Genomic DNA, 13,046 nt, shown 5'->3' with positions numbered 1-13,046 from the left:
GGCTCCCTAGCTGGCATGGTTACAGGTTTGCACCCTCTGCATGACAGGCAGTGGGGGTACAGCCAACAATGCTCACCTCCTGGTTAAATTTGCAAGCTAACATTTAGGCTTGTGGACCATTTTAGGTAAGCAAGGACTTGAAATACAGTAGAAAAAAAAACAGTGCAAGTGCGCAGTAAAAATATTAGTGCCTAAGGTGAGTAAGCTGAGAACATGTTATTCAAATAGTAACAAGAGTGGGAAAATAATTTATCTTGACAGTTATTCATCCTGCAGTCTAGATACACAATATCACTGACAGAGTTTCCAAATGTTATCTGGATGGGTTCCTTTAAAAAGTAATACAGTGTATCTTGGTGGCTTTGTATACATGTGTATAGAAAGTATTGCAAGTAATACAGTCCATTCATATGTTGTAACATCTCCATGCTTTAGGGATGAAGGGCTAATTTCAAGCCCAAACCACTTGGACGGTAGAGGTTGCAATCCCTGGCTAGGAGCTGAAGCTCTGGCAGTGAGCTGGGACATGTCCTTGGCAGCACAGGAAGGGTGGAGGGCACACACAAGAATTCTAAAGGTTTCCTAAATCCTAAGCAGTTTTCTTCGTTACAAACAATTCCTTTGAGAAAGTATAAAAGATCAGAAATCCTTATTTTCAAGCAGCTATCCTTCCCCTTACAAAACAAAAAGGACTGTGTTCAGTATTATTTCAACAAATGAAACTCAGCAATTCAGATGTTCTCAAGTGTGCCTCTCTGGACCCCTACAGCCCACTTTGCTCTAATGTTTTACACAAGTGTCTTGTCAGAAGTGGGCCTGGAGAAGGATGTTGCTAAACCGTGTTGAAATAGGACCCTCCTTCTGGCCCAGAGCAATCTGGTCTAGTCAAAGGTGTTCCTGCCCATGGAAGGGAGTTGTAACTAGGTGATCTTTAAGGTCTCTTCTAACCCAAACCAGTTCTATGGTTCTATGATTCGTGGGCTGCGTGCTCTGCAAGCCCAGTTCATAGATGATGGTCTGAAACTGGGCTTCAAGTAAATCGCTTGGGAGGCCAGAGCCAAACCAAATATCTGAAAGGGCTGGTGATGGAAAACTTGAGTATTCACTGAGATTGGAGAAGAGTTGTACTGAAAGAACACAGAGGAGCTACACAGTGAACTGGTTGTATCTGTAACTGCACCTCTGTGCCCAGCCAGCTCTGGGCCACCATCTCCAGGGTTGCTCTGGAGAAACATTGTGGAGTAGCGCATGTGATTTTTATTGGCTGCCCCAAGAAACACACTGCCTTACCATTATGGGGGAGGAAGCTTCCCAGCACAGGCATGACCTCAAGAGACAGGGATAGAGAGACCTGAGATAGAGCCAGGTCCCTCAATCCCTCTGCAGAAAAGACTAATAGAGCTGCAAGAACAGCAAGAATATTTCTCCAGAGGAAGAAAAAAAGAGTTGCCTTTGGTCCCTCTGAGATGATTGACTTTCTGTCTTCCCCTGTTTGGCTGTGAGTAGTTTGAAGGGACATGTGTTGTAATAGTAGCATAGAATTTACTAAATATAATTGGAAAAAACTGTTGCTACTACCTCGACTTGCAGTTAAGGCATCTAGCCAAGCACACTGAAAAAGACTGATGTGAGGAAGAAGTGTGAAATATGAGCCACCATCTCTACTCTTAATACATGGCTTGCTGTTCCTGACTTTTGGGGCCTACACACAGTGTCAGTGGAAGGGAAGAGGGGCCCTGCTCATTCCCTTTCTGTGTAAATTGATGCTAAATGGGGCTTCTGAGAGCCAAATGGAGAAGGCACAGACATTGATGGAGACTAACTCTTGGAGCTTAGATGAAAGGTTATAGTTTTTGAAGATTTCAAGGAAAACAGGAATATATTTGCAGTACTTGGAATAAGTCATCTGAATCTTATCTTCCATTATGGCAAGCACAGCATATTCTCTTATGAGTGCCATCTTCCAATGTGCTTTTTCAAGGCTCATGATGTTTTACAGATGGTCTCTATGTTCACAAATGTGGAGAGTTTGTTCGTATTGTGGATGCTGATGTGTAAATAGGTGCTGCAATGTGCAAGTCTATGCTCTTCTTGAAAAGAGGATCCTCAGCACAGACTCAAAAGGCTATTAGTGAAAACAACCACTTTAGGTGTGAATGTTCAGATGGAATTCGGGGGAATTGAATGTTTTGAGTAGGACAACAGGCAACACACTCCAAAACTGCTGCCAAACAAAGGTTTGCCCTATCACAAAAATGTCTATAGGTTGGAGAATGTGAAGGTGTTTTTTTCATGAGATCCTGAAGGTAAGCATTAACCAGGGAAGGTGGAACAGTAAGTGAATTTTGTAAAGCTTTGTTCTTGAGTGCTGGCACGTGAAATCAAGGTGAGTGATCTGAGAGCAACATCACAGTGAACAGCACACTTCTTTGTGATAAAAGGGAGAGCGTTACGGTGACCTGCTGGAGCGACTCGGGCAAGCTTAGTAGTGATTTGGGCTGAGTACAAGAGAAAAATAGCAGAGGAGTGAGAGAGAATTGCAAAGGATGTCAGAAAGTGTGCTAACAAAGTGTTTTATCGAGACCACACACTACACTGCTGGAGATAAGAGACTTTATCTTGCTGTGTATTGAGAGTGAGAGTAATGTGAAGGGTCAACATGGGAAGAAATCTGTGTTGACAAGCACTGAAAGTGTGTCAAAGTGAAAGAAGTGCTTTCAACTAATTAAGCATGTCGGATTGAAAGGGCTCTCTTGGGACACTGTTTTCAGTTACATGCTCTGGAGTGTGTGTATGGGTACACAAATACATAGCCATGTGTGCATGTGCAGATGTCAAATCAGCCCTGCTATAGTAATGCATCCTTACCATTAGGTCCAGTAACCTTAAAATAGTTTGCTTTGGGGTTTTTCTTTAACACTATTTGTGCATCCACTCTTTTACTGGATGGTTAGCTTTTTGTTTTCTCATGGAGCATGGTAGCAATCTGAATTGAATATGAAATGAATATTCCTGCAGAATAGTTGGCCTAATGGAAGCCTTAAGCTTGCCAGGCAGGACTCCCATGTTGTCTGCCTTTTTCACCATTGCCCTGCAGGGCACTCTTGGAGGCCATGTAAAACATAGACCAGAGAATAGGAATAAAAGGAGAGAAAGATATTGCTGGATAGAGAAACTTCACAGGAATGAAGGATTGAACATATAAAATATTCTGTATTTCTAAGAGGTTATTGTCTATCCTGCAGTGACAGCTTTGAAATACTTTGAAATACCAAGTTCCATTCTGGCTGCTGTAACTTATTTAACAGAGTTAGGAAAAGCAGTTTAAAATATGTTCAAACACCACCAGCAGTGATTGAAAGCAGCAAAGCCAAGAATGAGATTAGCATGTGGTACTCTTCACATAAGTGCATATTGCTTAACAGCCTAATCTTCTTACCTGTATAAGAATCACACACTTCCCATCCCTCTTGAATTATGTCTGTTGTGCCAGTCAACCAAATATCAGATAAATTCAAAATTCAAGGATCTGCTCATGGAAATGACATCCAAATCATATGCTTTTCAGTATTATAATCTCTCCTGCTATCTGAATGCCAAATACAGTTGGGATTTTGTCCACTTGTCCATTTTTCTCCTGAATAGCTGTTATTTCCATGTGAAGCATAAAACGAGGCAGAAAAATGCCACAGAGATGTGCTAAGAAACTGTGATTGAAACATGAGAGGTTTCACTGTATTGGCAAGAAATAAAACAATACAAAGAGCACAAAAGATTGTGGTCTTTCTCAACAGATTCTGCTGTTGGTGAGGTTTCTGCCTTTTTACTTGAGTTTGAAAAATTTGCTAAATTGTCTGTCCATGAAAGCAGAACAGAATAATAATAGTACTCATGCTGTTGCTCACATGTAGCTAAAGACTTAACTTGTTTTGTCATATCTCCCCTCCTGTTTGTCTGGAGGGCAGCTGCAGCCCACGTAGACGCAGTTGCACTGGCTTTGATTTGCATGCACGAGCGCCGGTGGCAGGGCAGATCTGGTGATCCAGGCTTCAGGTCCAGACCGGTTGCCCAGACCATGTCTTGGGGCCTGTGCCACTGGAGATTTCCCCTCACATCCATCCTGGACTTAGGTTGCACAGGGCAAATGCTCCTCAGAAATAATTTGGATTTCTGCCCTGATAATAGCAATAATAAGAAATAATGATGTGCAAAGCCATTACAAACCATATTTTCCAGTATGGGCTCCCAGAGAAAAGTAGCTGAGGAGAAAACCACCCAAAATGGGTCATTGGTCACTCATGGCCCTGTGACAGTGGGCACTGGGAAGACTGCAAGGGAAATGTCTGTTATGAACAGCACCCTGACAAATATCAGAACACACCAGGAAAGCAGGAACAAAAGATGTGACCAAAGATGGGGGCATCCCATCCAGACCCTGAAAAAATCCCAAGGATGCACTAGAGTAACAAGGCAACAGGGGGTTTGGCACACAGCTTTCTCTTTCATTGAGTTGAGCATCTCTTCTCTTATGTGAGAAGTGTGATTAGAAAGCTCTGTGAAGACCTGCCTCAATTTTCACATCTCCTGGGGGAGCTGGACCACAGAGAGTTTCCCAGGGAAGAGGAGGATGGGGAAGCGCAGCAGGGCCCTCAGTAGCCTCTGCAGTGCCGAAGGACCAGAGCAACTGTCATATTGCCATCATCTGATGTGTCCCCCCAGCAAAAGGGCTTTAGAAGAGAAACCCATTACTGTCAGGTGTTGCTCTGGCCCTGACTTGGTGGGGAAAGAGCATTGCAGTCTATCCCTGCCAGGACAACCAGGGCTTCTGAAGGCGCTGGGGTATGTCTGACTTTCTAGCTCCAGTCACTTGGTATTTTTTATCTAGAGGTGTGAAGGAAATTGTGTGCATACCCATACTTGTAGGTATAGTTGTTGAAGTTATGGTAAGGTTGCCATTGCTTAGCTGGCTGATGGAAAAGGTGAAGAGCCAGTAGCCTTATTTGCAAGGAACAGCAGCCCTGCCAACACACTCCCTTTGCATGGGTATTTTTCAATCATTAATAAAGATAAGAGAGGAAAGCAGCTCATCCAAATAGCTACTTGCAATTCCAGTTGGTGGGGTTTGCCACTGGCAAATAGGGAAATGTCTGGGTGCATGCATGGTTGAAAGCAAGCCCAGTTGTTGAAAACAGAGTGATTGTCCCACCTCTGAGGAGCTCCAGGCTCCAATGTCCTTGCTGGGTAAGCCCCAGCACCCTCTGTGCTGTCACGGTAAAGCAGCAGGCACAGAGAGAGCTCCTCTGAAAGTACTGAGCTTGCTGATGGATGTGGGACATGTACAGCAGAGAAGTGACTGTAGATTTTTACCAGTGTTGTAGGCTTAAACCCCCTGGGTGTTTCAATGAAGACATGAGTACTTGGGGGAAGCACACATTTGAGACATGCAGGACTATAAATAAAATTCACATCAGACTCAGCACTTGCCTCAATGAAACATTTATGCACTAAATTGCATGATGAAGTTGGATGTGCTGCCAGACTGCCTACTCTTTGAAATAATGTGGTCTTCCTCAGAATTAATTTTCTTCCAATGTTTTGCACACAAATGCAGCAGGCAGTAACTCACTGCTGGCCTGGGCAGTAGCTGAGGAAGAGTTTGATCACGCTGAATTCTGCTGCTGCTGTTGCTGGCATAGGCCTATTTATGCAAAGCTGGATGAACATCCAGCTTTCTTATGACATTGAATCAGACAAGAAAAAAAGTCACCATTTTTACATGAAGTACCTTGGAAAAATGGCATATGCTAAAATGACAGGTCAGCCACCTTAACATTGGAGAAGAAGGGCTTTCCCAAGCAGAGCCTGGCATGGTGCTGCTGGCCACAGCAGCCTTTGAGAGCACCTTGAGTCAGGGTGGTGAGAAGAGGCAGAGTTTCACTAAGTGCACCCCCAGCACCTCAGTCTCCTGCAAAGGGCTTGGGTCATTACAGCCTCTCTGAAGAGTAACTGGGCTCTGGAATAGTCTTATTCACTAGTCTGATCCTTTTTAATGTTGGGTTTTGTCTTTTGGAATCTGGATATTTTAATAAGGATTTGGCAGCTGCCACTTTGGTGCTGCTCGTGCAGGAATTCAGGGCTGACAGCTCTGGGCTCTGTCCCTTAACATGTAGGCACCTTCCTCGCTCACTGCTCAAATTCCCTCCAGGCTGCACACTTTTTCACACTTTATACCAAATCATGTTTTTGCTTTGAACCAGGAAGCATGGGAAATTATCTTTTTTTTCTTCCCCTCACAGCTAATGGCAACTATAATACAGGAAGAAATAATAGAAAGTTGAGAAACAGAAGGAGCTGGGGAGGGGGGAGGCAAGTGTCTAGAGAAGCAGACGGAGTTGGGGGGGAACCCCTGGATCTATCAAATAAATAGAGCAGAAATCTTTCTTGCTTGGCCTTTGTGGTGTTATTATTAGAACAACCACGCCTGAATGCACTAAAGCCACACAACCTTCAAGCATCCACATCCAGCTCTGCTATGGCAGGATCCTTTTTCTGCTTTGCTAAAGGAGGGAGACAGAGTAAATGAGAGGATGTGAAGAAGAGAAGGGTCTATAAATGATAAATATGATCAACTTTGATAAAGCAGCTGTTTGGAAACCTTCAAAAATCTTCTCATGAGAGCAGTCATTAATGTATGTCTGTTTGACATTGGTTGTTAGGAAACCAGCCAACATTAATGGATCCACAGAATGTAATGGAGAATCCATTTAAATGGTCTCTTGTCATTTTGTCATCCCACAAGACAAAAAAACCCAATTACTTTAACTCAGGAATGAAATGAAATGATAGTTTATATGATTCACTTGTATAGTCTAAAGTGATCACTAAAGCGCACACTAAAAATATATTAACAGTCTATATCTGATGCTTGAAATGTAGCATTTCCTATATCTGTATTGGCCTTTTTTCTTATTCACTGTGGTATCTAGCTGCTAATCGTTTAAAGACTGTGGCTTTACAGTTTCTGTATTGCTTTATTTATTATGCATCTTATGATGATGCTGAGGGGCTACAGTCACACGCAGGCTCAGCATTGCAAAAACAGCCTGCAGTGTAAAACACCAAGTAAAGGAAGTACTGGCTGAAAGAGATACCTTATCCTCATTTCACAGAACAGAGGCATAGGGAGTGTTAATATTTAACGCTGGCTCTTAGCAGAAACATATGGCTAAACTTTGACTGCATATTTCTTCTAAATCTCAGGCCAGTGGTCTTTGTCTGCTGGATTACCCCGCCACAGGGTTGGCTTTTTTTCTTTTACTGGAAGTAAGAGATTCAACCCTGTGCAGAAAATTAGATGTTCAGTGGTCCTGAAAGCTCACAGTCCACTCCTGTGGTTGCAGCCTCTGGCTTCAGCTCGCAGCAATGGTGCCCAGCTCCCAGGGGCAAACAGTGAAGGCCAGGCGAAATGTCATTGCAGAAGCACAAGCAATTTGCAAAGGACATGGGAGGACATGTGCAAAGGACAATGTGCAAGGAATGAAATGAAAGCAGGTCCCTTTTTTGGCAGACTCTCACTCACTCGTTACCTTTTTCCTTCTTTCCCCTTTCCAGGAGACTTTTTCAGAGCTTTGCTGCTCTGAGGTTGGGATGCTGTTCCTCAAACATCCAGCCTAATTGCATTCGTTGTGGGTTTATACTTATTTGTCCTTGGGCCAGCATTGTCCTCTACCCTACCAATGCTGCTCCCTCCCTCTGAGCTTCATCCCCACTGAAGGCTGAGAACATTCATCCCCTTGCAGCTTGTTTTTGCCAGCACTTTTAGTTTCTATTCTGGACCTCCTAGAAAATCCGCTACAGCTTTTGAGTATTTTAAAGGATTGTTCAGTTCAGTGAGTATTGTGCAATATTTCTGCTTTCTTGGTGTCAGGGGGCATATTCCCTGATACTGTGAATCGAAGATGTGGACAGGCACTGGCTGGGCTGTAGCACAGGGTACTGTAAGCTTCTTATTTGAAGATAAGCAATGTATTTGTGCTTTATTTTTCTTCTGGGACAGCACTATGCACAGCTCTGCCCTGTTTGCTGGCTAAGGGAGACTTGTTGGGTGGCTAAGAGGCTATGCTATTTTATCTGTGAACAGCAGTGTGTGTCTACAACAGTAAATGGGTAGCAGAATTGTATGTATACTAACCCAACTCCTACTTTTATATGTCAAACACTGTTCCCAAAGTCAGAAGAGCTTTCTACAAGCTAAATTTTGCAGAAAAATCTATTCTAGTCTAATGAAATGTCTGAACATTTCATAAGTAGGTAAAACTTTCCACTCACCTACTGATATCCGTCACAGGCAACTACTAGTGCTTCAGTCTAGACAGATTTTTCTGGGAGTAGGAAGGAACTGCTTGTGCTGGTCGTTTCATTAGCCTCCAGGGTACAATTTGTGATCATGAATATCACATGCCCTCAGCAACAAAAAAAATGGGTGGGGTATAATTACTATTGCTTACAAATTTTTCTCTTGACTTGAGATTCCCAAGGAGGCAGTGCGGCTCAGAACAAGATCAGGGCAAGTTGCTTTGTGTCTCAGTCCCTTGTATGTAAAACAGACATAGTGCTTCATAATGGTTAAAGGAGATACAAAATCAGCTCACGTGAGTGAGGTATTCCCCTACTACAGTGGTGACAGACAGACAAGCCATCAAAAGCTCTGCCTGCAATTTGGGAACATTATGTTATTACAATGTCAATAATTTCATTAGTAAATCCTCTTGATAAACAAACACCGTCAGGTTGCCATCATTCATCCTACAACCTCCCTCCACTATCAATCAGTTTTTTCTCCCCCTGGTACCATCCTTTGCACTGACATCATAGCCAGTTGCATGGAACAGCACTGCAAACGTGCTGTAAACTAAGTGAAACGCCACCTGCAAAAATCCACTGAGAAGCAAATAAAGGGTGCCTATTGGACACAGAGTTTGGGGTCCCTTCAGTGTCGTTGAAGCTCTGGGAACCTGCACTCCAGCAGGTCTCTCATCATGTTATACCACCACTTCCATCATGACACCTACAAAGTTCTGTGAACTGGGGTTTTTTTCTAATCAAAGAAACTGATACAGTCTGTCGTCATCCCACACATGGCAGCGTGGTTCTTAGGTTTCTCCTCTTCCGTCTGCTCCCTCCTTCTTCTTCTCCTACTCTACTTCTCCAGTTCCTTTCTCTGTACAAAGCACCGGTATGCCTTCAGTCTCAGTGAATATTGTTTTGCATTAAAGAAAGTAACAAAATCAGAAAGAGCAAAGCATGTCCATCAGAGAGTTGTTCTCTGACATGATGCACCGGCTACCCCTCAAAAAAAGGGCAAAAGAGTGCAAAAGCACAAAAAGTGGATGACAGCTCTGAAATGTGCAAAGGAGAGGAGTGTGTGGCCAGTGAGGGGACCAACCCAAGGTATGCTGGCTCTTTGGCTCTTGATTGGTAAGGGAACCCCAGGAGGTACCTTCACTACTCTTCCTCCCATGCATGAGGCTAGCCCACCTGTGTTACACTGTGTTGTCCTGTGAGCAAAATACTTGCAGCATCTCCTTGGCATTAGAAGAGAGGATGACTGGAGAGACTGTATGTATTGCCTGTAGTAGAAGGATCAAGCCCAGTGCTATACCTGAGCATGTGCCATGTGGTCTGCTGCATTACATGGGCTGGGGATGAGCCTGCTCCCTGTGGCTGGCTGGGGCAGAGAGCTGGCATCTCCCATGGCCTTCTGCTCCTGCTTTGCCCCTTGGAAAGCTATCTGCTGTGTACACTGAGGTTGGGCCCATCTCCCAAGGGTACCGGCACTCCTGAGAAATTCTCTCAAACCTTTAGTGGACTTGATTCATATAACTTTCAGAGGCAGACTTCTGGGATTTCTCTTTAGAGGAATTGAAGAGTTCCTGTCCCTCAGAAGTCCCTGTCTGTTAAGAGAACCTCTGTTGATAGGTGACAGTTAAAGTCGCTCAGCAGGGCGGGCAGTGAATCTCAGCCGTTACGCCCTGGAAGGCAGTGAGGTAGCAGCCTGTGTCAGAAACTAGTTGGGCATAACATGATGTAGTGAAAGAGCATATTGGCAGGAGAACGGGTAAATGGAAGACCTATTCCTCCCCCTGCACTTGCTCAAAATGTCACTGTGGAAATGTTGCGTAGCTTCTTTGTGTTTTCGTTTTGCTGTCTATAAAATTATTATCCCTTTGGTCCATATATTTAACACCACTACAGTATCATTTCACCTGCTTGCCTCCACAAAGACATTTGCAATATGGCAAAAGGCCATTGTCTAAATGCTAAGTGGTATAACATGACAACACAGAGAAGATAATGGTCACTGCTGTTTGATGGGAGGAGAGGTGCTGTAACAACCACAGTGCTTGTCCTTGACAATGCTGTTCCAAGCAAGAACCTTTGCTTTTCAGCTAGGTTGATGTAAGAGAGACTAGAAGGCTTATCTTGTACTCTGTTTTTATCCTACAGCTGTCTCCAACCTTGATGCAGAGAGCAAACTGAGTGTCTATTACCGAGCACCTTGGCATCAGCAAAGAAACATCTTTCTCCCCTCCACTAGACCGCCCTGCGTGGAGGAGTTGCACCATCACGCCAAGCAGCACCTGCGAGCCTTGCGCAGAGGTAGGTGCTCACACACTCTCTGGCTCCAGGCACATAACACATCTCCGTGGTCCACTCCAGGCAGCAGAAGGGTGCTCAGGCACAAGCACACAGAACTGTGGGCACTGGTCTCCACTGGGTCTTAAGTACTCAGGCTAAGAAATCATAGAACCATAGGATCATAGAATGGTTTGGGTTGGAAGGGACCTTAAAGGTCATCCAGTTCCAACCCCTCTTCCCAAGGGCTGAAACTGGAGTCCAGTAGTATTACAGAGTCTTCAAAAAACTAAGCTGTCTGCTCAGGGTTTCCAAGCATGATACTGGAGGATACCTGTGTCCTTCAGGGGTGGCAGCTGAAAGCCAGGTGGACAGCTTGGAAACGTTGGGCAGGTGTCCTGTTCCCAGACTGGGGAACACTTCCTGACATCGCCTAACAAACTGGAGATCTATAGCCTCAAAACCAAATCATGCAACACAGAGAGGAAGCAGGAGCAATCAGGCTCATAATCAGGCTCCTGCATCCTTGCCATAAAGGGATTTTACTAGATGCAAACATCGGGATGGTCTTACAGCAGGACTACAAGAAGGCAAAAGATGGGAAAAGGTCAGTTTTCACTGGGAACCTAACCAAGGGAAAATTCTTTCCAGGATGCAAGTCAAAGCAAGCAAAGCCTGTCTTTCTTCTGTGCCATAAGGAAGGAGAAAATCCATGCAGGTCACACTTAAAATGTTCAGCAGCAGCCTCCTGTGTTGGAAGTGTTTTGCACCAACAGCTCTAATTGCCTTGCTCATTTATTATTGTTATTAGCTTATAATAATAATCGATTACTTAGATCTGCAGAGCATCTGTTATCTGGATAAAATGTTCCAATTAATTACCACATTTGACTGTCTCTGCAGATTTTAGCTCAAGAACACACTGTGGGTGCAGTATGTCTTCATAGCACTGCAGATAACAATATAGCCAAACTGCAACCACAGTAGTGCTGGAGTAGAGCAGAAATTCTTTTCTGTTCTCAGCAGCTCTGCTTTGCAATTGTCCCACGACCAGGCTGATCTCTGCCTGCCATCTTGTGGGCAGGAGAAATTCTGACAGCAGCACAGGAAGGCAGCTGTCAGAAAATGTCTCATCATTTTAAAGGTACAAACCTCAGTTTTGGCAATGTCCCATCCTGCACATTTAACAGAAGCTGTGCAGGTTGAGCAAGCAGCTTTTCATGTGCTGCTTTATCATATTTTCCAAATAACTGCATGTATGGGAATGAAATTATAATCTGAAATTTACCCTACACGTGTTTATTGTGTCTCAACACAAAATTTCATTATCTCTTTATCTGTTTAACCAGGAGCAATTAAAATTAAACATTAGGTCGTAAAACAGCTATGCTAGCAGCAAACATTGTTGGCTGGACATTAGCTATGTGTATCAGGTGAATATATTATCTCCTTCCAGCAGCACAGAAGGCAAACAGCACTTGTCTGACTGACACCTAAAATTAGAGATGGGAAGTCCATGAGCATTGTCCTGTTCACTTGAAAGGTTTCAGAGACTTAGAACTGATGCTGGAAGAGGACTGGATATTGTGTGCCTATGGTGAAGGGAGACTCCTGCGGGCCTGTGGTGGAGATATCTTGACTTTTCTAGGATGACGTCCTTCATGATGGAACACAGTCCTGCTGCTGCAACAACTTTCATGATGCTGAGTCTGCTCAGAATCTAGCACTGCCATGCAGCCAGGGAAGAAAATCATATCTGGGGCTGTGTTTCTTTCTTTCTTTCTTCTCAGAGGGGCATATTTTATATGGGTAGAGTGCAGGCATTACTGCATCTCAACATTTCAAGGCAATAGGAGCTGCAGGTTCCCATTGGGAATGAGGCCTTGGGTCCCTAGTGCCTAGAAAGTAGCTCCTTTGTCACTTGGGATAAAGAGTATAAATCTCATCTGGGGACAATTCAGCTTCAGTGAACATGCTGGGGTGTGTTGTATGGACATTGTGCTTCTGGGCACATGGATGTCCAGTAACTGCTTGTCCCCTTCAGTTGCAACAGGGATCATATGTACCAGTCAGTAGGGAAGAGGAGAACCTTCATCTTTGGAATCCACTGTTCTGTTCCTGTCTCTGTTGTGCTGTTAATAGAGGTATTTGTATGTTTTTAACACTCTGAAAGACTCGTGTCTTCTTTCTCATCCAAAACAGAACATCGAAGCCGAGGTGATAACAGAGAGCAAAAAGTCCAAGGCCCCATTGCTGTGGTGGCTCCCCCCTTTCCTCCCTTCCCTGCAATTTGCAGTCAAAAGAGGCAAGCAATAAAGGACCGGCACTTGCTACCAGTAAGTCTTTCACTACAGCTATCACACACAAACACGTTATTAGCATGGTGGGACATAAGTATGACAGTGTTTCAC

General features: G+C 44.1%; 1 protein-coding gene across 2 annotated transcripts in view; it reads left to right on the top strand.

The window, feature by feature from the left end:
* The window catches only part of NHS (NHS actin remodeling regulator), a 48,896-nt gene that overhangs the window by 11,823 nt on the left and 24,027 nt on the right, over window positions 1-13,046 (top strand). For both annotated transcript variants that reach the window (XM_025896223.2, XM_025896222.2), the window contains exons 2-3: window positions 10,507-10,659; window positions 12,838-12,971. In XM_025896223.2, the coding sequence (XP_025752008.1) occupies window positions 10,507-10,659; window positions 12,838-12,971 (287 nt within the window). The remainder of the gene's footprint in view (window positions 1-10,506; window positions 10,660-12,837; window positions 12,972-13,046) is intronic.

This window comes from Manacus vitellinus, unplaced genomic scaffold, assembly GCF_001715985.3.
Source record: "Manacus vitellinus isolate BGI_N305 unplaced genomic scaffold, ASM171598v3 scaffold_7_pilon, whole genome shotgun sequence".
Classification (NCBI taxonomy): domain Eukaryota; kingdom Metazoa; phylum Chordata; class Aves; order Passeriformes; family Pipridae; genus Manacus; species Manacus vitellinus.
The sequence above is the reverse complement of the archived record's forward strand: the minus strand, read 5'-3'. Positions and strand labels throughout refer to the sequence as shown.